Below are 25,879 nucleotides of genomic sequence, written 5' to 3'. Positions count from 1 at the left end.
TGATAACTAGAAAAAAAATAACATAACATGCCATGTAAGCGCGAATTAAATGTATATAACTTAAATTCTAATTAATGAGTTCCATATTGGTTACTCATATTGATTTAATTTGTATGTCAACATGTTGAGAATGTGACCAATATTCATTAACAAGCTGCCCAAATAATGAACTTTCTTTATTCATAAGTTTCATTGGCTTATCATACTCTACCAGCTTCCCTGTAAAAAAAAATGTAATTTAATATTTCATGTTAATTTAATATTTTTCGTCATATCGAAAACACCCTTTGATGAAGTAAGTAATTATTTTGTTGAATCTTACCATCACTTATAGCAAGAACCATAGTGCAATCCATGACTGTTGGGATTCTGTGAGCTACTGTTATAACTGTGCAATCCTCAAATTCTGTCCTTATTGTTTTTTGAATTATTGAATCTGTTGCATTGTCAATTGATGCTGTTGCTTCATCAAGAACTAATATTTTTCTTCTTTTTAATAATGCTCTTCCAAGACAAAATAATTGTCTTTGTCCCATGCTCCAATTTGATCCATCTTGTGACACTATATATAGTACTATTGATTGTTAGTACTATATAACTTTACTATGTTGCTCGGAGTCATCAAAAGTGTTGTTAGCACCCGTGTCATGAGGAGGATCTGACACGAGCATGGTGACATTTTTGAAGAGTCTGAGCAGAGGATTTAAGTTATTATCATGTTATATGTGGTGTTTGTTTGATTACCTGAAGAGTCTAGTCTTCCTTCTTTCTGTTGAACAACGTCTCGAAGTTGACATTTCCTCAAAACCTTGCACACATGATGATAAACGGAAATAAGTGTTGAAATTGATTTTATAAATAAACAGTTATGTGTATGAATAGAAGTGTTGAACTTGATAATACAAAGTTAATGTGTTTGGTAGAAAGTACTGATAACACTTCTGTTAGAGCAATAGAAACTCCTTTTACACTGGGAAAAGGACGAACAACAGAAATAGAATGGAGGGGGTTAGGTGTTTTGTCTCGAAAGGGTACCACACGCGTAGATAAGTCAAAAAGTATTTATGAGTTGCTACTCGTTGAATGCGAGTCAGCTCTATAAGGTAATTTTGCAGCAGAATGAAAGATTTTATGCTGCAGAATGATAAATTTTGACAATGTTTATAAGAAATGTTACCTCCCATATCTCCTGATCGGTGTGCTCTGACAGTGGATCAAGATTGTATCTAACAGTTCCACTAAAAAGCGTGGGATCTTGTGGAATGATTGATAAAGAAGATCGAAGATCATGAATCCCAATCGTTGAAATGTTTAGGCCATCTATGATGATCATTCCTTCTGTTGGCTCTACCAAGCGAAACAAGGCACTGATAAGAGTTGTTTTCCCACTACCTGTCCTGCCAACAATTCCAACTTTATATCCACCTTCAATTGTGAAGCTAATGCCTTGTAGAACTAGTGGAGCAGTCGGTTGATATCTGACCTGGAATATAAATCGCGTGTGATCTATGTTCTACATCGATGAATAAATGAAGATCGATAACTAAGGAGCTAGGATACTAACCTTTAAATCAATAATCTCCACTTTACCAATGAAAGGCCAAGAGGGATCAGGTCTATTGTCTTGTATAATTTCAGGGTGTTCGCTAGGAATATGCATGTATTGCTCAAGTCTTTCTACTGAAATGATGGAGTTTTCTAGCATGCATTGGGTTTGGACCGAAGAAACTAGGAAAACGTTTAACGAAAGAGCATACGATAGAGCCATGCCAATATATCCTGAAAATCAAATGCTAAGTCTAAGTATATGAACCAAACTTCATTTTATTCTAGTTTGATTAGCTGCATAATGTAATGAATTTCATTACCTGAGTCAGAAGCTTCAAAGGGAAGTAAAACCATGGCTAAGGCCGAGGATGAGAGAACTAAGGCGCAGAGTATTTCCAGACGTTGGATCAACCACTCAGTTGCTGAAAAGCTGTGGAAAAATGCAATTGCATTTCTATCAACAAGGTGTAGATATTCTGTGCAAAAACGATCCTCCTCCTCGAAAGCTCTGATGGTCATTGCTCCCGCTATGGCTTCAGCAAGATGGCTAGCAACTGCTGACTTTGTTGTTCCATCAATTCTCATGAGTTCCTTTGCTGAAGCAAAATAGAATCTCTATGCAGAACAATAAAACAGTGGGACTAAAAAGTTGAGCAGGTAGTCGATATAAGGACTAGTAATGAATCATGAGTAGTTAATGTGCTCGCCTGTAATATCACTGTCATATAAATCATCGGTATAATGATAATCAAGATTGGCCAGGTGAGAGCAGCCAATATTCCTAAGCTGAAGTATGTGGTCAAGGTTGAGGACGCAGCCTGACTGAATCGAAATGACAAGTCAAGATCCAAAACACTGAGGTCTGAAGACAACTGCAAAACAAGACTATGTTAGTTTCATATATACTCTCAAACATTGTTGTCATAGGCTAGCTTAGGTTGTCATTTCTTACCCGACTAAGTATTCTTCCGAGTGGTGTTGAGTCGTAAAATGACATTGGTGCTCGGAATATAGATGTTAGTAACTTAGCAAAAATAGATTTTGAAGACTTGAGGCCTAAATTAATCACTACATAGGACCTAAATAACAAGGTTACTGACATACCAAAACCTATGGATGAGTATATTAGGATGAGATTCAATTTGCTGGTTCTTGAACTCTGTAAATCAGCAGCTAACACAAGATTTTGTCCTAGCTGGCCAACCATATATAGGAGGTGTGAAAATATAACCAAAAGGAGGTAAAAAAGGCCGTTGCTTTCGCCAAGATATTGTTTATACGGCTTAAGACCGGTGTATCCTGTTTCTCGTTCTTCTTGCTTGATCAACTGTTCACCAACAGGTGTTATTAGCTGTTCTTCTTCACATAATGGACGAATATTCTCTACGGAGCTTTTGGTCCTTTCTTGTGGAGAACACCCTCGATTACTCTCACTTTTAGTCGCCTCGTCATGTGCATGAATGAGGTTTTGAAACTCTTCACAAGAAAGAAGCAACTGATCAAAGGAAGCTGACTGAATGATGTTCCCTTCAGACATTAGCTAATAACAAAATAGAATTATGTTAGATTACATACTTGCGTAAAATCTGCTAAAATAAGTCGGGCACACAAGCTCATCGAAATGAAGTGGAAGTTTAAATGTATTAAGTACAGGATCATGATGCATAGTAGGTGAGATTAAGCTATGAAGAATAGATTACTAACCAATATTGAATCAAATGTAGGAAGGAAATCTACTTGATGAGTCACAAGCAAGACTGTCTTTCCAGAAAGACCTCCCATGACATATTCCTGATCATATGAGATTCGAAGTTAGCTATTTTACAAAATGCTTTTTCGATCTTTAGTTTGTCGAGATAAATGTTCTTACATTAAATAGACAGGTTGAGGTATGTGCATCAACTGCGCTGAATGGATCGTCCAATAGATATATGTCAGCATCTTGATACAGTGCACGTGCCAGCTGAACTCGCTGCTTCTGTCCGCCACTGAGGTTAACACCTCTTTCTCCAATAATCGTTTGGTCACCAAAAGGAAACATTTCAAGGTCCTTGACAAGAGAACACCTTTCAAGTACTTCTTGGTATTTGATTTGATCCATTGTGGAACCAAAAAGTATGTTCTCTCTTATTGTTCCTGTCTGAATCCATGCATTCTGAGAGACGTATGCCACCATTCCATGAACTTGAACCTGAAAATTGAGAAGCCAATGAAACAGGCTTAGCATTTGCTGATATCCAAGTATTGCAGAAAAAATGTGACAATTAAATGAGAATGAGAAGTCAACGTAAAACTTACCAAGCCATCAACGTATGGAACCTCTCCGAGGATTGCAGCTAAAAGAGTTGACTTACCAGAACCAACCTCTCCACAGATAGCTAACTTTTGCCCTTGTTTGACATGAAGGTTTACACTTTTCACTGCAGGATTATGTGAATTTGCATCCCATGATATTCCATTGGACTTGATGATTATGGAATGCTCAAGTTCCTTCCCCCGGTACTTCTGCTCAATACGTCTGTTTTGCAACTCGGGAGCCTCAAGAAATTCCACAATTCGAGATAAAGAGACTTTTGCTTCTATGAATACTCCAAGAATATCAGGAACTGACCTAACAGGTTCCTGAACAATGCGTAAAGTGGCAAGGAATGTGAAGACATTAGTGGTATTAAGAGGGACTTTGAGTAAGTAGCAAGACCAGAAAGTAACCGCAGATACTATAATTGGCGTTGACCAAAACAAAACCAGGTAATAGCCTTTCTGCATCTGCACTGCTGATAACCATCGGTATTCGTTTTCTCTTAGCTTTTCAATTGCATTCTTAAAATGCTTCTCCCACGCGTATAACTTCAACACTTTCATACTAGTAAGAGCTTCAGTTATGGCCCTTAGCATTCTGTCTTGCGCGATCATAAGCTCTGTCAAGTACTTGTGCTGTGATTTGGCAACCGGAGAATTTCCTAGCACACTTGCTACAACTAATAGTAGAGCTGGTACGGTAGCCAGTCCTACAGCATAATACATTATGACTAATGCAATGCATACCTGAACGCCCGTTGTCCATATTTGATGACACCAATATGGAAATTCACCAACTTTAAAGGTATCAACTGTAGCATAATTTATTATCTCACCAGGTGAGTGAGTATTCTTAGCAGTGTTTGAAAGGCGGAGTTGCTTATCGTATATAGCTGCAGTTAACAAGGATTTAACTTGAAGACCGATTAATCTAGTCCTGAAAAACCATTGCCTCTCTGCTAATGATTCTATGCATTTAGCAATAAGGATTCCCCCGGCTAGCACATAACCTTCATATTTGAAAGCTCCATTTCCTTTAGCAAGTTCAATGAAGGCATAAAGAAACAAGGGCCCTATTGACACAGTCACCGTCTTAATCAGCGCGAACAATCCAGATACCACAATGGCTTTCCATTGACAGCAGACTATCACTGAAAATACAGAAGGCCGAGCATTTGAACTTTTTTGCTTTCTTTTATTTACTTGATCCTTAAACAACGAGTACAACGTCCCAGCTTGATCCTCCGGCCTCAACTCTGGAATGTCCTCATCATTGAGAGTTTTCTCCTTGCCCTTCTTCAGTAAATCATTCAACCAGCAAAATGACATTCTACTAAATATTCCAGCTTTTGCAAATGGAGTTGTATTCTCATTTGATTCAACTTTACCACGGGCATTATCGGCTTCTTCTCCCAGAAGAGGTTCACAAGTGCTTAATTTCCTTTGGCCTTTGGATGCAGAAACGGTCATTAAAATCACTCCTAGTAGTGGTAACATGTCCAAGACTGATTTTTCGTACACTACATTCTCTACGATTACTTGCCATACGGATGAAATACAAAGAAATGCTGCTAGTAAGCTTGCAAGAAAAACACATAGCTTCCCTGGTGAAGAAGTATACTGCTTCTTGTAAATGGAAAGTAAACTCAGCAGCAACCACATGAGCCCTTGTGACAACGGAACTAGCCATTGAAGTAGCGGTAGAGCAGTTTGTTCCGCGATGAGTTTCTGCAAAACTTTCCATGTCCCAAAACTCAAGTATGCTAAAGCTAAACTGCCATTGAAAATGTAGGAAAAACTTGACAAGATAGAATTGCCTTGGAACTCAGAAGACGACACGCTCTTTCTTGATGAAAACTTGGTAGAAAAGAGGAAAACAAGAATCATCAGAAGCAGGATATTTGCAAAAATGACCAATATGTGACTGGTGCATGAAAATGGATCAAGAAAAGTTGAACTGCAACTCTCTCCAGCCTTCTGTGAACACTCATACTTCCCACAGAAAACCAGCCAGAGATCCATGATTATATATCCCTGATAATCTAAAGAATAAAAACTAATTAAAATTTTGTATCCACTAATGTGTAACAATCATGTAAGAGTATTCAAAAGACAAAATATAACAGGAAAGGTTCATTTGGATTTTCATAACGACAGCAACGATTACTACAATGCCCTCCATCTCAAGCAAGTGGAGTCGACGACTAAATGAACCCTCACTAACAATGTTTCTCCATTTAAGCTCGTTTCAGTCCAGTATTATACAATTTTTCATGTTCAGACTTTAAAAAAATCCCGTAAACAATCATAATCAAGAAACAGTCAGTTCAGAAGTAAAATAACCTTTTGATTGCAAGATGCCAACAGCTGAAAGTGCAAATCATTACTCTTTCAAAGCTGGTGCTTTTTATAAGGCATAATACTTTAACTTGGCCTCAGCTGGCAACTAATTAAACACTCCAGCTTTGAGTATGCACGTCTAGACACCTCAACTCATCTCCATTGTGTCATGAGTTAAACACTCCAACTTTCAAAATGATCATCTAGACACATCCAAATTTACCTGTCACATCAGCATAGGGTGTTTGCGAGACACATAGGAGACGAATTGGAGTGTTTAGTTGTTAGTTGAGATATCTAGATGTGCACTCTCAAAGTTGAAGTGTTTACTTGTTAGTTGAGTCCGAGTTTGAGTGTCTATTTACAATGTACAAAAAGAGCATCTACTTTAATCAAATAAGGTCCCACTTTCAGATTAAAGAGAGAGCATATCATAAACAAGCATTTCCATTATTGTGAAGATCTTTTGCTTCATTGTCAACACTGATTATTAGTTTGAAAAGCACCTACATGTGTTTTTGCTTTTGTTCACCATTTCTCTGCCTAGACCTTCCCTTACGGATTCAGCAGAACTCAATAGCTTTAGTCCGAACTCTATATTATCGTAAAATATTCATCAAATGTATATACAAAACACTATTTTAAAACTCAATAACTCAGAAAAGACTAGGATCCAAACTCATAAACTTCAAATCCTGACTTTATTTCTAGTGTAATCGAATCTTAAAGCACTAATCTTTGAACTTAAAAGTGAACAAAACACATTAACATAACTAGCTAAAGTATATCAAATCAAGAAAAAAAAAGTAATAAAATCAAAAGTTTTGGAATTTACCTTTCTTGTCTAAACACCTCAAACTATGAGAATTTCCTACAATGTTTGTAAAAAAGTATTTTCCGTAAGATTTCGAACAATTTCAGCTCCAAGAACAATCTTTTATTTGATCCCCTCAACTTCAATGAACTTTTCAAGTAGCTTGTGTGTACAATATAACATAACTCCATTCTTGTTTGTTGAATACCATATCATCATATCATATTATATTATAAGTGGGAAGCCTCTATGTCAAAAGTTGAATTGCAAAAATGTCTTTGTAACATCATAATATTTATGGATCATCATATATATATATTATATTATAAGTGGGAAGCCTCTATGTCAAAAGTTGAATTACAAAAATGTCCTTATAACATCATAATATTTATGGACAAAAATGTAAATATACATTAAATATTAATAAAAACTATTGTATTTTCTATTAAACACTATTATTACATATTTATGAACAAAAATATAAATACACATTAATTATAATAAATATCCTAATATATTTTTAATAATAATATTAATATTCTAAAAATGGACAACTCACAATCTATGACATGAATTAATATAGATACAATGAATATTTGTACAGTTGGATGATATCCTATTAAATGACAAAAGGAAATCAAAAAGTTTGGCAACCGTTAAAATGACCCTTCAGTGTACCTCAGTTACTCCTACCGTGCAGAGTTATAAAAAATTTCAGATAAATTATATTCATAAAATTATATTAAATGCTAAGTTATTGCTTCAATAAATACTTACTATGGAAGCTTGCAATCGTTTAAACTTTTGATTTTCTTCTGTTATAATTAGCACAAACTAATGATGAATTACATACTTGGTAAATTAATTAATTTAAAAGTTGAAATACCAAAATAACCCTATAAAGTTGAGTTATTATTCATAAATAATAATTAATATCCATAATAATAATGAATTAAAAATTAGTTTACCATTTTATCCTTGAAATAAAAGCAAATCTTCATTTAAATAACTTTTGTTTACATAAGAAAATATAACAAAATTCATTAGCCCCTCAAATTCAATGAATCCAAATACTATATTAATGCTTTCTGAAAATGTTTACTGCCATAATTTTTTTATCTCTTTCACCTTCTCCTTCACTACATGTTTAGAGGAACAAAAACGTTTGGTAAGGGTGAGGAAGACATTGTGTAACAACAATTAATTATGGTCAGGTCACATGTGTATAAGTTCCCTAAATTATTTTACTCATTAAATTTTATTTCTTTCATCTTCCATAGAGTCTTTTTACATTCTTCATTTATATTAATATTAAATTTCTTGATTTTTACTGGTTGTACATAGGTGTAGTTTTATCTTCTCCATGATATTTATTATGGTCAATCTTTTCATATTCTTTAAAATACTCTTCATAATGTGTGTTTGTCCCATTATTCCATTTGCCTTCTTTCAGTTAGATTTCTCCTCCAAGAAGAGTCTACTTCAGGTAAATCTATTCCAATTGATTTAGCTACAAATATTTACCACTTTTTGTATTATTGCTAAACTAGCAACATATTCACTTCTTTTAGTATAATATGGGGAGAGGGCAAGAGGCCCATCCCTCATGTCAAGTAATAGTCAACAACTCGAACACAAAACCCTCGAATGAAGTCAAGTGATAGTCAACAGCTCAGACACGGAGCCCAATGTCAAGTGATAGTCAATAACTCAGACATGAAGCCCTCGTGTAAGGTCAAGTGATGGTCAACAACTCGGACAGTATTAAAAGGGTGGCTCCACCACTAGAGACTACTCCAAACAATTGAGAAGAACAAAAGCTATGACCATACACTCTGTAATTGTTGTTGTTCAGTGTAAAGAGTTCAATATAGAGTTTTATACAGCAAAATTGTTTTATTTCTACTCAATAGTATTATTAATAAGAATAAATAGAAGATTAATGAGGCAAAGGTTTCTACATTGCCAAAAAAAAGATTGCTCATTTCTTAGTGAAAATTCTATCAACATTCTATTCTGACAGCACCACTTTGAGATGAAATAAATTTGGGTTTTCTGTTGACTTGCTCCAAGCATTGGATGACATCTCCAACCTTAAAGTCATCCCAGTTTTGAATCACAAGTCCACATTCATTCCCCTTTCCAACTGCTTCAACATCCTGCTTCTCACGCTTTAGCGATGCACAAGATCCTTCGAAAACAACCTCACCACTTCTAAGAAGCCTCATTGTTGATGATCTGATGAGTCTGCCATCTATCACACGACAACCAGCTATCTTGACGTCATCTCCCTTAGCTTTGCTCCTTCCTTTAAGCTCAAATATGCTCAGTATCTGTGCCTCGCCTGAAACCTGCGTCTCAAATGTACCGGGGGCTTTTTCAACAATAGAGTTGCCAATATCCTCTAGAAGATGATAGATCACACGATGGATTTTTATCTGCGACAAAATCACAATAAGTATGAGCTTAACGTTTTCAGCGTGTACTAGGAGCATTCAAATGAGAAACGGCGACCACATTAAGTATTGACAAGAAAAAGCACCTTAATGCCAGCTTTATTTGCTGCTTGATTTATTGAACCAGGTGGAGTTGGTATGCTGAACCCAACAATAAATGCACCACAAGCTTGTGCTAAATCCACGTCGGACTCAGAAATAGGCCCAACACCTCCATGGACAATATTCACGAAAACCTATAAAAAAGGACAATTTTCACAATTTTGAAACTGAAGTTTCTCTAAAAAGTATGAAAAATGCAGATGAACACTAAAACAGAGCTGATCAATGCATCTGAAACACTATTTGTCTCACCTGAGGACTATCCAAACTCTTCAATGAGTCTGTAACAGCTTGGACAGTTCCTTGAACATCTGCTTTTACTATTATTGTCATTTCAACCCTCTTGGGCTTCTCTTCAACCTCACCTTCTTCATCTTCTAAATTAGATTCTGATACTAGAGATCCTAATTTTTCTGCGTCCATCTTCCTCCCAAGTCTATCTTTTTCAAATTTCTTTTTCCTCCCTGCGCTAAGCATCCTTGCCCTTTCCTCAGAGTGAACGACAATAATGTCATCACCAGCCATTGGAAGCCCCTTGAGTCCTTCGATCTCTACAGGCATAGCTGGCCTAGCCCTATCAGTTGATTTTCCTAGCATATCCCTAATTGCCCTGATTTTTCCCCACTCGGCACCTACAACAACATGCTGACCACAGACAAGGGTTCCTGCTTTCACTATTGCAGTAGCCAATGGACCCCGTCCTCTATCAACCCTTGCCTCGACGACATAAGCTTGGGCTGGTCCATCTACACGCGACTTCAGATCCATCATCTCAGCCTGGAGAAGCAACGCCTCCTCCAGCTTATCCAATCCAGTTTTTGTTACAGCAGAGACTTCAACAACCTGAATATCTCCACCCATCTCCTCCAGAGCCAACCCTTCTGTTGCAAGCTGGATTTTCACTTTTTCAGGATTTGCTGCCGGCTTATCACATTTATTGACAGCGACAACGATTGGAACATCAGCAGCTTTTGCATGGGACATTGCTTCCAGCGTTTGTGGCATAACACCGTCATCAGCAGCCACTACCAATACAACAATGTCAGTAACCGCTGCACCTCTTTGTCGCATAGCGCTAAATGCCGCATGACCAGGAGTGTCAAGGAACGTGATTGATGCCCCAGAAGACATTCCAACAACAAATGCTCCCAAATGCTGAGTTATGCCTCCAGCTTCCTTAGCAGCCACAGAAGTCAGACGTAGAGCATCTAAAAGAGATGTTTTACCATGGTCAACATGACCCATCACTGTGACCACTGGTGGACGTGGCAGGACTTCAGCACCTTCGTTAGAATGCAACCTCCTAACATTTACTCCAATTTCCTGCAAAGGGAACAAGAAAACAATTATATTAGTCCATAACCACAGAAAGCATCCTGCTTGGAAGGTCAGACACTCAAATTGAAAAACAGAAAGGAAAAAAAATTGCTTTACCATCGCAACAAGCTCGGAAATGTCGATGCTAAGAGGATCATATTCCGAGTCAACCTTCTCCCCCACATTTTTAAGAATATCCTGCACGACAGGTATTGACACGCCACAACGTTTGGCCAGCTCAACAATTGTCATGCCCTCGAATATCTCTACAGTTCTATCTGATAAGGAGGAGCTAGCAGCTCTTTTTAGCTTGGGAGGGACATAAGGAGCTTCAACGGGTGGTGAGGAATCCTTTGTCCTTTTCTTGAACTTCCCTTTCTTCTGTATCTTCAAACCCAGAGCTTCTGGTTCTTTTTTCCAAGCCAGTGTTTCTGGACTGGCATGAAAACACCTAGAGGAAAAAAACAAACTATATTATCTCTATTACGTCAACCAAAAGATAACACTGTTAGGTTTTTCAGGCTGCCCACAGTCTTTTATCTCTATCACGCTGCCTATGATCTTAAATTTCACCTTTCGATGTTCAGATTAACCCTCAAAGAAGAAACCACTGTGCAAATTTATCCTTATTTTCTTTGGAGTGTTATAAAAGAAGTGCAATTAACTTCAAGGGAAAAATAACAGCTCACCCATTGATAACCAACTCGACCATTTTAGAAGTAACATTATTCAGTTCTGCCAAACTTATTACTTAACCATGGCAAACCACTAATCTGAAAAAAAAAAAAAAAACACATCTCCACACAATGTCACGTAAAACTTCAGTTAACTTGCAAGTCACAACGAAAATTTATTTTAAACTTAAACCAATTCCTTTGTTGAGTAAGATTTAATGTTTTGATGTCAATCTTCACCACAATTGAGACCCCAACTGAAAAAGAACAGGCAAAAGATGTAGTGTATTCTCTAAAGATGTAGTGAATTCTCTTTCTTTATCACTGTCCATTGCCTGTTGTTTGAAATTATTGATAAAAAAACCTGGCTAAACCTGTTATTCTTGCATAAAAGTTTCCACTCAAATTGATGCTTAACAGCTACCTCCTGAGTTGCACAAGTCTTAATTCCTGAGTTTCATTATTCAGCAATCTATTTCAAGATTTAACCCTTCACTGAAATTCTTATTACTGGACAATGCAGGTAGCATCCACCACTTTTTTGGTAAGTCTTTTGGTACATGAGTGCTAAAATATACTCTTAAGCATTTTGCTGAAAGGAAACTGTTAAAGCATTTTGTTTGCTAATAATGATTCCCTCCATTGCACCGCCTAGCCAATACTGATTCCCTTCATTGCACCGCCTAGCTGTAAACTTTTTCTTGAAGTGTTTGAAAATTTTGTTTCACTAATGTAATTTTCCCTTTGTGATTTGCCGGTTTGATAGCCGTGATTATAGACTACTAATCTGCAGACCAAAAACTTTTCAAAGAATCAAACTTTGTGCTCGCTTCAAATATAGTTTTTTCACAAACCAACAATCCTTCTTCTCCCATAATCCTCCCCCTTCTCAACCACACGGAGAGAAGAAAAGCATTTAAGAAACCAGCAATTGTAGAATGAAATGGTTGAAAGATCATTCCCTTCAGCATCTGAAAGGGATTTCCTTCAACAGGAAAAACTGGAAGCCCTAGAGTGTTCTTCTAGCTAATTAGTAAGAGATCTCCAATTGAGCACAACATAATTAGCAAAAGATTGTTGAAGAATAACATAATTAGCAAATGGTTGATAGAACTCTTTCCAAACCAACAAGTTCATTATGAAAAGCAAAAAGTTATTTCTGATCCATCTTTTAACTTCTTAGGGATTCAAGTTCTTTAGCTTGTGGAAAATGTCTTATCCTCATTTTGGCTGAAAGGTAAAGGTCTTTCGGAAACAGCCTCTCTACCTCAACAAGGTAGGGGGGGCAAGGTCTGCATATATTCTACCCTCCCCAAACCCCATTTATGGGATCACACTAATGTTGTTGTTGTTGTTGTTGTTGTTGTTGTTGTTGTTGTTGTTGTTGTTGTTGTTGTTGTTGTTGTTGTTGTTGTTGTTGTTGTTGTTGTTGTTGTTGTTGTTGTTGTTGTTGTTGTTGTTGTTGTTGTTGTTGTTGTTGTTGTTGTTGTTGTTGTTGTTGTTGTTGTTGTTGTTGTTGTTGTTGTTGTTGTTGTTGTTGTTGTTGTTGTTGTTGTTGTTGTTGTTGTTGTTGTTGTTGTTGTTGTTGTTGTTGTTGTTGTTGTTGTTGTTGTTGTTGTTGTTGTTGTTGTTGTTGTTGTTGTTGTTGTTGTTGTTGTTGTTGTTGTTGTTGTTGTTGTTGTTGTTGTTGTTGTTGTTGTTGTTGTTGTTGTTGTTGTTGTTGTTGTTGTTGTTGTTGTTGTTGAGAAGGTAAAGTTCTTTGAAAAGCACTAGAGTGTTCTTCTAGCTACTTTCTGCCGCAGTTGAATACAACATAAAATTAGAATCTTGAACATCAGCACTTGCCTCGTTGTTTATAGGAAAAAGATTCCCTTTGCATTCTAAAGCAGTTGGGTGTTAAGTAGCTTACCATTAGTCATTACCCAATTTGCAACAAGAATCAAGATTTTTATTTAGTAAATTTATTCATCTAATTCCATATTTCTTAGAACACAACTTATCATCAGATTGATGTCACTTACTCTTATAAATGAATTAACCAAAAAATCCTTGGGAAAGTTATAGTAAAGTTGTGGACTTCACCTTATCGAAGTTCTGTAAGTTAGGAGGTTGGTACAGTTCGACTTCCATTGAGCTGCATGCAGGAAGCATCCTGCAGTATAAAGGGAAAACATATGATACATGCCTGTACATCATCTGAAGCCAAGTTCTCATTTAATTTCAGCTCTCGGAAAATATAGCCAAGAATTAGAAAATAAGAAGCATTTCACCCAGATGTAGCACAAATAATTGGCCTTAGTAAAACTAAAACTTTTGAATTTCAAGGGGCGTGGAAAAAAAACACAACTTCTACAAGCAGCGGAACAAGAACTAGAATTATTTGCCTCTCCTCCTGTACCAAAAACCAAGTTCAGAAAATAGGGAAGATGATGAGCTGGCAACCCATCTGAGTTAGAAAATCACCAAACAAACTATTCAAAGGATGATGATTAAGCACAATGCTTAATATAAACAAATGAAATTAAGTGCAGGCTTTGTACCGAAGATGGTTAATATAAACAAATGAAATAAGTGCAGACCTTGTACATGAAGAAATCAAGAAAAACAAATGTACAGACCTTGTATTTGTCCAACCAAAACTGGAATTGTTCTCTGCACCTCTTCAAGGTTAGATTTGGAAACTGATGCTGCAGTATACCTGGATCTCACTGCCAATGCCTTTGTAAGACTAGTGAAGGTACCCTGCAGAAACACTCCATGTAAAAGTCTGCATAGAACTACCTCGAAAGCACACTAACTAGGCAAAGAGGGAGTCTCAACAATGGCATAGTAGAATACATAATATGTAGACAGGGGTGGGTAGATTTGTGCATTGGCAGCCACGAGAGGAAAATCAGATAATATGGGGCAGTAGCTTTCCAATAGAAGTGATTAACCAACTTATATTTGGTCAATGCAGTGCACAACAGCACATATTTTGGGAATTCATTTGGACAATGCAGTTTACATCCTCTTTGGAGAAACTATACTGTCCACTAAATGAAGATACACGACTAGTATCCAAAATCCAAAAATTATAGATAAGAGCTCTAAATAGGTCCAAAATAACACTTTGCAGGAGACAGTTCCAGATAACCTTCTAAACATACAACCCTCCTGTTTTTGCTAATGGAAATGTTATAGATGTCGATGTCATGAAGTACAAGCATGGAAAGCTAATAGACTCTTTTTTTTGTATGAAAGCAAATAGACTATTTGAAAGGTCAAGGATCAGTTATGAAGTGATTTTCAGTTGACCCGAACAGAAGAGGCCTAAAAACACACCTTTTTCCCAGCCGCCCTCCACGCCATTCATATGTATTACAGCCTCCAGACCTGTAGACAGTAAAACAAAAAGAAAGGCACAATTGAAAGCCATGCTAGTCTAAATTGACACTGCTAAATGACTTGAGAGAAAAAAGGCTAAATAATGTATAGAATTAACCTCAAAAGAAAGAATGTACCAACCAACTACGTTATCCTAAATATATTTGGATTCGGCTATATAAATCCAGGGGAACTACTCCTCTCTATTTGGGCCCAAATCATTCCAATACTACATTGCCTAAGGAGTTCACTAAAATGATAGAATACATTAATGTGAATCAGTAAGGCCAAAAACACTGAGCTCAAACGGAAACTGAAGGTATACCCAGAACGTCAGGCAAATCACCCAAATCCCCTCAGAATGAGTGACTCTTATCATAAGTTTGCTTCATAGAGAAGTTCAGATACATACATAAAACTGAAAAAAGTTCACGTTTTTTATGATAACTTCCCATTGAAAAGACAGATATTGGTTGCTTTTCAGCTTCCAATATATCAACAGGGGAAGATGCAATACAAATGATAGAGCTTTTGCGAGAATTATAAAGGTAACTAAAGCACGAGTAGAATCAACCTAAAAAGAAAGACAGTGATATTGATAAACAATAGAATACAGTAATGCAAATCAACAACATGAACAAAACCCTAAGCTAACAATAGAAAATAAATGCATACCTTAAACCCTAAGAGCTAAAAACAGAAAATAAATCCATACCCTCAAATTTCTTCACCAAACCCATAACACCCCTCTTCCCAAGGGAGCAAGTCTTATCATAAGTTAGGTTCAATACTTAAAAAGCAAGTAAAGATGCATCAATCAACCAAATACATTTTTTTTATGACCGTGGTATCCAAGCCAGCTTACGCTCACCTCAACTAATTCCACGGGATACCTGCCACCTCCCACCAACAAAAGGCACTAGGTAACTCTGTCCACCAAGGTTAGGATAGATACAAAGAATCACCTAATGTTTTTGTCTCCGGATTTGAACCTAAGACCTCACCGCTCTCAACCACTTCATTGGCCACTATGCCACACCCTTGGGTTCAATCAACTAAATACTCTATATCCATTCTGCTCTATTCGAGACCATTTTCATATAATAACAAGTACAGATACATATCAAAACTGAAAAAGTTCACATTTTTATGAAAAAATTGCATTGAAAAGATAAATTTCAGATACTTTCAACCCCTTTGCAGCTTCCAACATATCAAGAAAACAAGATGGTATGTGAAAAAGAGAACCTTTAAGGAAATTATACCTCTAAACTGAAAAGGTTCACATTTTATGAAAAAATTGCATTGAAAAGATAAATTTCAGATACTTTCAACCCCTAAAGAGCTTCCAACATATCAAAAAGGCAAGATAGTATGCGAAAAAGATAATCTTTATGGAAATTATACAGGTGAAATTACAATCTTTGGTATATAATGAAGTAGAATAAGAAAGAACAGCTTCGGTATAATGACCTGATACTGGATCTAAAAAAGAGGCGAGAAACTGATGTTGTAATGAAAACTTCAGATTCTTGAAAGCACCCCACAGAGTCTAATGGCTTTTTGCTTATTGTTCGAAAGTCCCAGAGGATGCGAGACCAAAGAGAGGGAGAAGAGAAGAGGCTCACTGGTAGAAAAGGATTTTGATTTATTTTATTTTATTTTTAGTAGGGTAAACAGAGTAAAAAAAAAAACAAATTAAGGAAAAAAAACTTCGAAAAGCTTATTAACCAAAATAAATAAATAAAATTTCTTTTTTCTAGAAACGTGCAAGTTTGGTTTGATGGAGTATTACTTGTTTTATTTTTTGAATTCTGAGAAAATCTGTAGTTGCTATGTAGTATACAACAAAGATAAGTTTCATATGATGAGTTATGATTATGAAATCACTTATAGGTTTGACAGAGTACAAGTTATATAAAATTTAATATATGAAATGTTTATGTGAAAATTATTATGCAATGAATTTATACATAAGAATTACTTATTGTACGAGATACTTTTGTCTTTAGATATTTGTACATTCGTTTGTATTGCTGATATATGTACTACTTATTTCATATAAAATGTGATATTAAATTTTTTAATGTAACTTATATTTATATTAATTACATATAATGTTTGGTTCAGATAATAAGATCTGCCTAACTCAGCTTAATACGTTAGTATTCCGCAGTTTTGTTAGACAATTTTGCTTCTGTTATTCAGTAATCTACCACTACACCTTTAAAAATTTTAGAAATAGAAATTTTAATTATTTTTCTTCCCCAATAGACATTTACAATTCCAATTGTGTTTACTATTCAGGCATACATTTAGATTGGATAAAAATAAAATTTTGCGAGTGAAAAAATGATTTAGAAAAATTTCCAAAAAATCAATGAAAGGTATAAACAAACAATGTTTTAAATTTTTATTTTTTTGGACAAAAAATGCTGGCTCGTACATGACAATTCATAGATATCCCTCTTCGTGCAAGACAACATACCCCCATTATAAATTAAGTACTAATATAAGCATAAAGCGCTGACTTAGAGATACAAATACTTCCATTAATAAAGTATGGAGAGCCATCAACTCCGAATAATTTTATTCTCTCGACCCAGCAAGCTTAGGGTTCCAGTAACTTGCACTTGTTGTTCAACATTGTAAACGAAAATATAATGCATGTGCTTAATGCTAAAATGTTGAAGAAAATATCCCTTTAACATGAGTCCGACACAGTGTATAATAGTATATAAGCACAACTGGGCAGAGAAAAAAGGAAATAGTATACGAGCAGGTGCCATTTTCAGAATCCCAAGAGTCCCAAGAGTCTAATGCTTCTCATGTACTAGACAGCAACTTGACCGAACAGACACTTGCGAATCTGCATGCAGAGACAGATTGATTAACACAAACGAAGTATTACTATTGCTATAATTTTGCAAAGTGCAATCGTTGGAAACCAATGGAACAAATATTTGAGAAATACAGTACCCGCTTGTCTAATGGAGACAAATCGAAGGATGGAGCTGGAGTAAAGTAGGTTATGGTTTGGTTTTCTTTTCTCTTTTTGATAACGGATTAACAGTAGCATCCGGACCAGCTTGCACCCACACAACTAATTCCACTGGGATACCTTTTACCTCCCGCCAACGCAGGTACCGGGTAACTTTGTCATGATAGCTTACATATATGGGAGGAAATAAGTAGTGCATGCTTATAAGCCCTATTACCAAATTACTATAGGCCTATAGCTAAAAGTAGGAGATCTCCTCGTGCTCTCACCCATACTTCTTAGGAAGACTGTTGATTTATCTAAGTCATAGTGTTTCCCTACCTCAAACAGGCTGAATTACCTATTTGTGGTTTGGCGGGGTGGCGCAAATTTCATCAGACACTAGTAAGCAACAGACTTTCCCCCATCACTACCTAAGTTCTGTACCAGGAACAACATAAAGAAGATGATAAAGTTGTAAACCGTATTTGGTAAGAGGTAGACAATGTCTAATTGTCTATAACTTAGTTGAAACTTGAAAGTACTATGTGATGTCTATAACTTGCTGGGGAAAATTTAATCCACTAAGATGCCTATCATAGCAAGGAACATGTAAGAGTTTGTAGCTCATTTGATTGACATCTAAAAGTAGAAGGGAACTATTACAGAGAGCAAAAGTTAATAGGTGGACCACAAGTATGTAAAACATGGGTGGAACCATGAATGTCAAAATAGAAATTTGACAACATCAATAAGAAATTTTCCAAAAGTACAAAAGGACTGAGGAGCAGAAAGTACCTCTGGTAGCTTCTTACGGAACACAACTTCTAATCTGGCGTCAAGTGTATTTTCACATACAATTTTCCCATCTCGAGAAGCCAAAACTACTCCTCCAGAACTGTGGCATAGAAAGAGAGAGAGAGAGAGAGATCAGTAATGGTACCTAATTAGATTCTACAAGCTTGAGTGCTTTAACTTCCTCCGAAGAGCAATGATGCACGGTAAGCAAGAGAAACAAAAGGCCAATCCAAGTCCAACTGCACATGAGTCATCTCCATCTAATGGAGCGCCAATTTGAGAACTAAGAGCTTTCTAAAGTTTCCTACTGAAAGTAAGAACAAATGAGGCAGTGTACCAGGAAGGGCCATGAGCATTGTGATGTGATGGAGCTGGTGGAAGGTAGATCTGGTCAACTATGACCTCAGGTGCGTGAACTTGAGACTTCTCTGCATACTCTTCCTTTGCAGCATCCAAGACATCTTCAACCAAGGAAACATCATCTTCCCGGCAACGTAGTAGGACAGAAGGCTCTTTAAGTCTGAGCAAACTCTGCAGCACAAAGAGTTGCTTTTAAGTTATGCCTAAAGAAGGAAGCGATATAAGTCCCAAAAGTCATCAAGAAATGTAGAGAAAAACACGATCTTTGTAGCAACTTCGGCACAGCACTCAACAGTTTCTAAGAAAATGTGATAACCTTCATATTATCCCTAAAAGAATGTTAACCAGCTTGAGATTCTGAAAATAAAACATCAACTTCCAAAGAATCCAACTTGAAGGGTAGAAGCAATAAAAGATTTCATTTCAGGCTCAGGCTATTCAAATGATACTCTAGTATCTTTAATTGCAACCACTCCTACAATATATCTTCACATCTAACCATTCTAATGCACAATCAGAACTTCATACAAGAAATCACATGAGAAGTCATATGAAAATAGATTGTCTTTCATAAAATAGCCTGCTCATTTTCTACGATACAAAGTTTGTTCTGCCAACTCCAGTAAGAGGAAAAAGGGGAGGCGGTGACAGAAAACTCATGCAGCTAATTGCTGTCAGCCAAAGTACCTGAACAATAAGAGCTTGCAGAAGCTTCTTATAGATATGGTGGTTGTGGTGATGGCTGACATTTAAAAGTTCCTTTGATGCTGCCTCCTTCATGGAGCAGACCAAGTCATCCTGAGCTTGAAGAACCTTGATTCGAGAGGCATTGAGTTGCATGGAGTACTCACTGCAAATACATTATCAAGAAACTTTAAACACTCTACTTTGCCCAAACAAAATTGAAATTGGATTACTTTAGCCACAGAAAATGTTGTGTTCACATAATAATAGCAGCAAAACAATTTTAGAGAGTCAACTTTAGACTAATTATACAATGACATACGTTAAAAGAAGGTTTGTATAGGCCAAGTGGAGTCACTTAAAAAGTCTATCAATTAAGATCAGTTGGATCGACTGTACGAATTACTTCAGTTGTTCAGAAAATTTTTACTTGATATAACAACAACATGCCCAGTGTAAATCCCATAGGTGGGGTCTTGGAAGGGCTGTTCCAGTAGACTGTCGGCTCGAGTAACGCACATCAAAGCAATTTAAAAAAGAAAAATACAGAAGTAAAGAGGACATCACAAATAATAGGGAATATGACTTTTAGCATATGTCAAGGCCAAAACACTCCCGCAAATACAGATGTTACCAGAAATGTTTTATCCAATCAATGCCCAATAAAATGAGCAATATAGAATATTCATCAATGAAGATACAGACTTAATTTGCAGTTCAAGTGCCAATAAATGGAGCTAAACAAGAAGAAACCTCGACATACTGAAAAGATAAAGGATACTACTCAACTGCAAACATAGATCTTTTTTATAGAAGTGGTCAACTGAAACCATAGATCATACAGCTATCCACTGAATATAGACTGATGATGTCATGCAAAATGAAGGTATAGCTATTACAGTTATGATAACAGTATTACATTTTTGTCTGTTCAACCTCATAATCACGGAGAAACAAATAAAACCACTTGAACAACTCCAACTTCCAAGTAAATTTAAACACAATTTTGATATCTGTTTTATGTTTGTAATATGTGTGTGAGAGCCTCGGAAGACCACAAATCCAGACAGATCTGTGATTTTAAATTTTACTCATACCATAATTTATTGCATAATCTTTTTTTAATGACTGGTGTCAAAGACGGATGAAAACTGCTATACAAACCAAATTGGGGAAATTACATTTTCTTGCGAACATCAACTTGTTTCTCCTTACGCTCGTATTCCTGTCTGATCTTCTTCTTCTCTGCTTCCACTAGCTGCAGCTTCTCAATGTTGAATTCCTAAAACAATCACAAATCCGGCGTGCTCATTAACACTCTAACAACAGAATCAGTATGACTAAACACAGTAAACTTCCCAATTGGAGACAAATTTGTATAATATGCCTCCATTCTGCCATGAATGCATTATTACTATGACGAGATAAAGATAATTAACTCCATTTTACTTAAAGATGAGCATAATTTGTATAATAACAGCTTACTTCTTTGCACATTCTTACTCTAAGAACAGCAGATACATCTATGACTAAACTCAAATTAACTTCAAATTTGTAGTATAGATTTTATAATTACTGTTTAGTACTTTGGAGCAAACGTTATTACTTGAGAACGAGAGATAAACTGACTACCAAACTGAGATCAACTGCAAGCGGATCAATAGCATGTTTGGCCATACTTTTAAAATCAGCTTATTTTGAAGAGTGTTTTTTCTAAAAGCGGTTTTCAAAAAAGTACTTCTTGTAAGAAGCATTTTGTGTTTGGAGAAAAAAACATTTAAGCAACAATTAGTGTTTAGCCAAACTTTTTAAGAGTGTTTTTAAGTGTATTTTTCTCAGAAGTGTTTTTCAAAAAAACGCTTTTAGGGAAAACTACTTTCTTAGCTTCAGAAAAACAGCTTATGCTACTTTCCAGAAGCTCTTATTTTCTCCCAAAGTTTGGGCAAACACCTCACTTTTAAAAAATAAGCATTTTTGGCCTCCCAAAAGCTTGGAGAAACAAGCTATAAGTTATGTACACTGTTAGTGCAAAGATTTTCTTATATTGTCGATGTATTTTGACCTTGTATAAAATATTACTTGCAGTTTCCTTTTAAGTGACTTGATGTCGTCCATGCATAGAACTTATACTCACTTCAAAATCGGACCATGATTTTATAATTAAGGCTTACTTCTCTCATGCACACATTATTACTCTATAACTAAATTTGACTACAATATTGGAGCATATATACTCACTTCAAAATCGGACCATGATTTTATAATTAAGGCTTACTTCTCTCATGCACACATTATTACTCTATAACTAAATTTGACTACAATATTGGAGCATATCTTGAAAAAATAACGCTAACTTCTTTGATGTGCACATTATTACCCTAAACTAAATTAACTTCAACATCAAGCCATATTTGGATTAATAAGGCTTACTTCTTTAATATGCACATTATTACTCTGTATCAAAATTTAACTTCCACATTGGATCATATTCTGAATAACTAAGGCTTACTTCTTAGATGTGCACATTATAAGTCTAAAACTAAATCAACTTCAACATCAAGCCATGATTTGCATTACTGAACCTTACTTCGTCTATGAGCACATTATTGCTCTGTAACTAAGGCTAAATTCAAAATTAGAGCATATTTTTGAACAATTGAGGTTCACACTTCTTCCATACTTCATATTATTACTCTAAAACTTAATTTTCAACATCAAGCCATGATTTGTATTACTGAGCGTTACTTCTTCTGTGAGCACAAGCACATTATTACTCTATGACTAAAATTAAATTCAAAATTAGAGCATATTTTTAAATAATTAAGATTTACAATTCTTCAATGATTCATATTATTGCTCTAAAACTAAATTAATTTCAACATCAAGCCATGATTTGTAGATTATTATGACTAAATTTAACTTCACACTAAGAGCATATTTCTAACAATTAAGGTTTACACTTCTTCCATCCTTTACATTATTACTCTAAAACTAAATTAACTTCAACATCAATCCATGATTTGAATTCGTACTCAATAACTAAATTAGCCTCAAATTAGAGCATATCTTATACTTATTCGATCCTTCGAACTATTAAACCTAAATTCAGTTCAAAAAATGGTGAATAGCAAATAATTAGGACATACTTCTTCGGCGGAGACGGAGATCTCATTAGCTTTTTCTTCAGCTTCCTGACGGATGAATCTGACCATCTGCTGGATCTGCTTTGATACATCTGCATCGTTCATCTTCGTAAATTTGGATCGGAGAAGAAATGTGGATTCTGATATTAGCGAAATGAGAAACTAGTAAGAGAGAATTTGTGGAGTAGTAGTAGTTTTATTGGTTCTCTGGTGACTTCACATGAGTCACGTCTCCGATTTTTATAGGCCGCTATATGCCAGCAACACACATCGCATCAACTCGCACTATAATTGAAATATCTCGAAATTTCAATTTATTTATCTGATTTAATACGAAATATACAAGAATATATAAATTATTTATTAAGTCAATTTCAATTAATTTGAGACAAAAGTAAAATTAGATATTTCAATAAACAAACATGGTAATAAATGTAATGGTAAATTTTAATCGAAGTATAGTGAGTGAATTCATTTATTGTTTTCTTTTCCCACTTTCTTGAGCTTTCTATTGTTAATAAAAATTATATATCCACATCATATTATATAATTTATATGTAATATATATTGAACAAATTGCAATTACATATTAAGAAGAAAATTAATTAGCATTAAGGTGGATAAGCTAAAGTATTTTATATACTTACAAATTGTTCATCAACCTAGTATAATATAAAAATCAGAAGAAAAATAGAAAAGGAAAATTTTAGATTGCTATCACAATTATGTAATGAAAATAAAATAACATAATTACAATAATATAAGTCTTAATAGTTTTATTTTTCTCATGATATTTTCCTAAAGTTTCATAATGACATTTTTGTCACTGTTAGAGAAATCCCACATGTTAGGAAGTTTCCTCCCCATGGTCCCTTGTCCTTTAGTATATATATTTTTTTCAAAATGTGCATTTTTGGCCGGAAAATGTAGGTATTTTTTTTTATGAGAAATTCAAAAAAAAAATGCATATATATGTGATATACATTGTGTGTATTGTTTGCGGGATAACTCAATTATTTTAGAGGATGATTATTCATCTTTTGACCTATTGCATTTTAAAAGTGCAATTACAAATTATATTTTTAAAATGTGATTTTAAACTAGCATAATCTCCAAAATGATTTGTTTGCTTAATTAACTCAAGTCGCAAATCAAGTGTGACTACGAATTATATTTTTAAAATACAATTTAAACTAATTTTATCTTCAAAATATTGGCTTGTTCAATTAACTTAAGAGGCATGTAAATAGCACTTCATATATAGGCTCCACATATGTGAAATAATTCAATAATTTGATGTTTCAATGATCAATCTCACTTACATATCACTTATTCAATTTTTTTGTGATTCTTTTTTACTAATATTTGTCAATTGGTCACTGAACCATATGTGTAGGGACAATAAAAATTCATTAAAATTATAGTGTATATTTGAAACAATTCAATAATTTGATGTTTCAATGATCAATCCCACTTACAATATCACTTATTCAAATTTTCTTGATTCTTTTTTACCAATATTTGTCAATTGGTCACTGAACCATATGTGCAGGAACAATTAAATTTCGTTAAAATTACAGTGTATATTTGAAATAATTCAATAATTTGATGTTTCAATGATCAATCTCACTTACAATATCACTTATTCAAATTTGTGTGATTCATTTTTTCTAATATTTGTCAATCGGTCATTGAACCATATGTGCAGGGACAATAAAATTTCGTTAAAATTATAGTGTATTGTTTTTCTTTTTTCAATTTGGCCATGATATATGAAAGAAATTTGAAAATCCCATTATTTTTTACTAGCTTTTATAGAACCTTTATTTAAGTACCTATCAATTTATTAATATCGGTTGCGGTGCAGTGATGCAGTTGTTTCACCCTTAACTAAAGATCTCGAATTTAAGTCCTGAATATGGAGAAAATCCAGTTGGCCACCTCCGAATGAACCATGTAGTGCATAACAGTGGCGTAGCTACAGCCATCCCAAGATGTCCAAATACCCTTCATCGGAAAATTACGTGGTATATATATGTCAAATTCTATATTTAAAGTTGGACACCCTTGACAAAAGCTATTATGCCGAAACAAATGACTATCTTGATTCATTAAAAGTTGAACATGTAAGGAAATTTGTTGTTGAGCTACGTACTTACTTAATAAGAACTACTAAACCTCAGTTCCAAGAAATTATATCTTCTACCAAGACATTTACCGAGGAAGCAGAAGCCCTTTTGAAGGAAGCTAGATGATTAAAAATTATCATGTCCAGTTTCCTCGGGGATGGATCTATAAGAATTCACTTATTCCAATAACAAAAAAAACCTGACTTGAATGATCCTACATTAAGAGATAAATTGGCTAAGTGTATGAGTCATAATTATTATGGCGAGCCTGCATGGTCTTGTATTTACGACTCAAAATTTCCTTGCCAAGCTACATGAAACAGATTTCCGAAAGCCCACAGAAAAAATATTGCTAATTCAGTGAAAGATACTGAATTTTGTATTTGAAATAGATTTTCGTAGGAATTTCTGAAGTAGATGGTAGTTGATAAAGAACTCTTTGATCATAATTTCCCGTATGAATACTGCTTCGAACATGAAAATTGTGGTTGGTAGTAAAACACTGATTCGCTCGTTGAGACCTAATTCGATCTTCATAGAGTTCTCGAAGTCTCCGATAGAAAGAATGATTGATTGCTTGAATGCGGGATCATCTGCTCGCGAAATCACCCCGGTCCCCTACCACAAGCAGGTGTCAAAGTCGTGTTTGATCGACGCGTACATGATCCGTTACAACTTTGTTCATGCGCCAATCAATTGACAGTGAAGCAGAGAAGGAAGAGTTTTGATCACAGTGTAGGTAGTCTCTATTAGGGTTTTTGTTTCATGTGCACTAAAAAGGAAGGAAAATTGGTGCGACTATAAGCTAATACTTTAATGGAGATGGAGCCTACATAGCAATCAAATAGCAGATTCCTTTTTGGCATAGTG

General features: G+C 35.3%; 3 protein-coding genes across 4 annotated transcripts; all 3 read right to left on the bottom strand.

The window, feature by feature from the left end:
• Positions 1 to 35: 35 nt before the first annotated feature.
• On the bottom strand, positions 36 to 7,228 carry LOC102601352 (ABC transporter C family member 10-like). 2 transcript variants are annotated; one of them, XM_006343838.2, is made up of 12 exons: positions 7,022 to 7,228; positions 3,847 to 5,888; positions 3,419 to 3,739; positions 3,253 to 3,339; positions 2,501 to 3,088; positions 2,256 to 2,420; positions 1,869 to 2,163; positions 1,565 to 1,779; positions 1,178 to 1,483; positions 745 to 808; positions 323 to 562; positions 36 to 219 (listed from the first exon to the last, which is right to left on the bottom strand). In XM_006343838.2, the coding sequence occupies exons 2-12, from the start codon at positions 5,866 to 5,868 to the stop codon at positions 95 to 97; spliced, it is 4,428 nt and encodes a 1,475-aa protein (XP_006343900.1). In that variant the 5' UTR covers positions 5,869 to 5,888; positions 7,022 to 7,228; the 3' UTR covers positions 36 to 94. The 2 variants fall into 2 exon arrangements, with proteins under 2 accessions (XP_006343900.1, XP_015162620.1); XM_015307134.1 differs by lacking the exon at positions 7,022 to 7,228 and adding an exon at positions 6,190 to 6,262.
• A 1,577-nt stretch (positions 7,229 to 8,805) lies between these two features.
• On the bottom strand, positions 8,806 to 16,558 carry LOC102601003 (translation initiation factor IF-2). Its single transcript, XM_006343837.2, has 8 exons — positions 16,389 to 16,558; positions 14,874 to 14,924; positions 14,168 to 14,291; positions 13,632 to 13,701; positions 10,993 to 11,326; positions 9,811 to 10,881; positions 9,543 to 9,692; positions 8,806 to 9,438 (listed from the first exon to the last, which is right to left on the bottom strand). Exons 2-8 carry the CDS (start codon positions 14,898 to 14,900, stop codon positions 9,004 to 9,006), a joined length of 2,211 nt encoding a protein of 736 aa, XP_006343899.1. The 5' UTR covers positions 14,901 to 14,924; positions 16,389 to 16,558; the 3' UTR covers positions 8,806 to 9,003.
• Positions 16,559 to 17,446: 888 nt separating this feature from the next.
• Positions 17,447 to 23,116, bottom strand: LOC102600657 (V-type proton ATPase subunit E-like). The gene is made up of 6 exons (XM_006343836.2): positions 22,884 to 23,116; positions 20,919 to 21,019; positions 19,741 to 19,903; positions 19,031 to 19,224; positions 18,694 to 18,793; positions 17,447 to 17,784 (listed from the first exon to the last, which is right to left on the bottom strand). The coding sequence occupies exons 1-6, from the start codon at positions 22,983 to 22,985 to the stop codon at positions 17,749 to 17,751; spliced, it is 696 nt and encodes a 231-aa protein (XP_006343898.1). The 5' UTR covers positions 22,986 to 23,116; the 3' UTR covers positions 17,447 to 17,748.
• Positions 23,117 to 25,879: the final 2,763 nt, after the last annotated feature.

The sequence above is a fragment of the Solanum tuberosum genome, unplaced genomic scaffold, assembly GCF_000226075.1.
Source record: "Solanum tuberosum cultivar DM 1-3 516 R44 unplaced genomic scaffold, SolTub_3.0 scf00048, whole genome shotgun sequence".
Classification (NCBI taxonomy): Eukaryota; Viridiplantae; Streptophyta; class Magnoliopsida; order Solanales; family Solanaceae; genus Solanum; species Solanum tuberosum.
The sequence above is the reverse complement of the archived record's forward strand: the minus strand, read 5'-3'. Positions and strand labels throughout refer to the sequence as shown.

Coding starts and splice junctions, on each gene's coding strand:
- LOC102601352 (XM_006343838.2), bottom strand. CDS start 5,868: ATGGATCTCTGGCTGGTTTTCTGTGGGAAGTATGAGTGTTCACAGAAG. Junction 563..744: donor AGGAAGACTAGACTCTTCAG/GTAATCAAACAA, acceptor TACTATATATAG/TGTCACAAGATGGATCAAAT. Junction 220..322: donor GGTTCTTGCTATAAGTGATG/GTAAGATTCAAC, acceptor TTTTTTTTACAG/GGAAGCTGGTAGAGTATGAT.
- LOC102601003 (XM_006343837.2), bottom strand. CDS start 14,900: ATGGCGTGGAGGGCGGCTGGGAAAAAG. Junction 14,292..14,873: donor GGAGGGCGGCTGGGAAAAAG/GTGTGTTTTTAG, acceptor GTGTTTCTGCAG/GGTACCTTCACTAGTCTTAC. Junction 10,882..10,992: donor TTTCCGAGCTTGTTGCGATG/GTAAAGCAATTT, acceptor TTCCCTTTGCAG/GAAATTGGAGTAAATGTTAG.
- LOC102600657 (XM_006343836.2), bottom strand. CDS start 22,985: ATGAACGATGCAGATGTATCAAAGCAGATCCAGCAGATGGTCAGATTC. Junction 19,225..19,740: donor TGCAAGCTCTTATTGTTCAG/GTACTTTGGCTG, acceptor TTTGTGCTGCAG/AGTTTGCTCAGACTTAAAGA. Junction 18,794..19,030: donor AATGCTCATGGCCCTTCCTG/GTACACTGCCTC, acceptor TCTATGCCACAG/TTCTGGAGGAGTAGTTTTGG.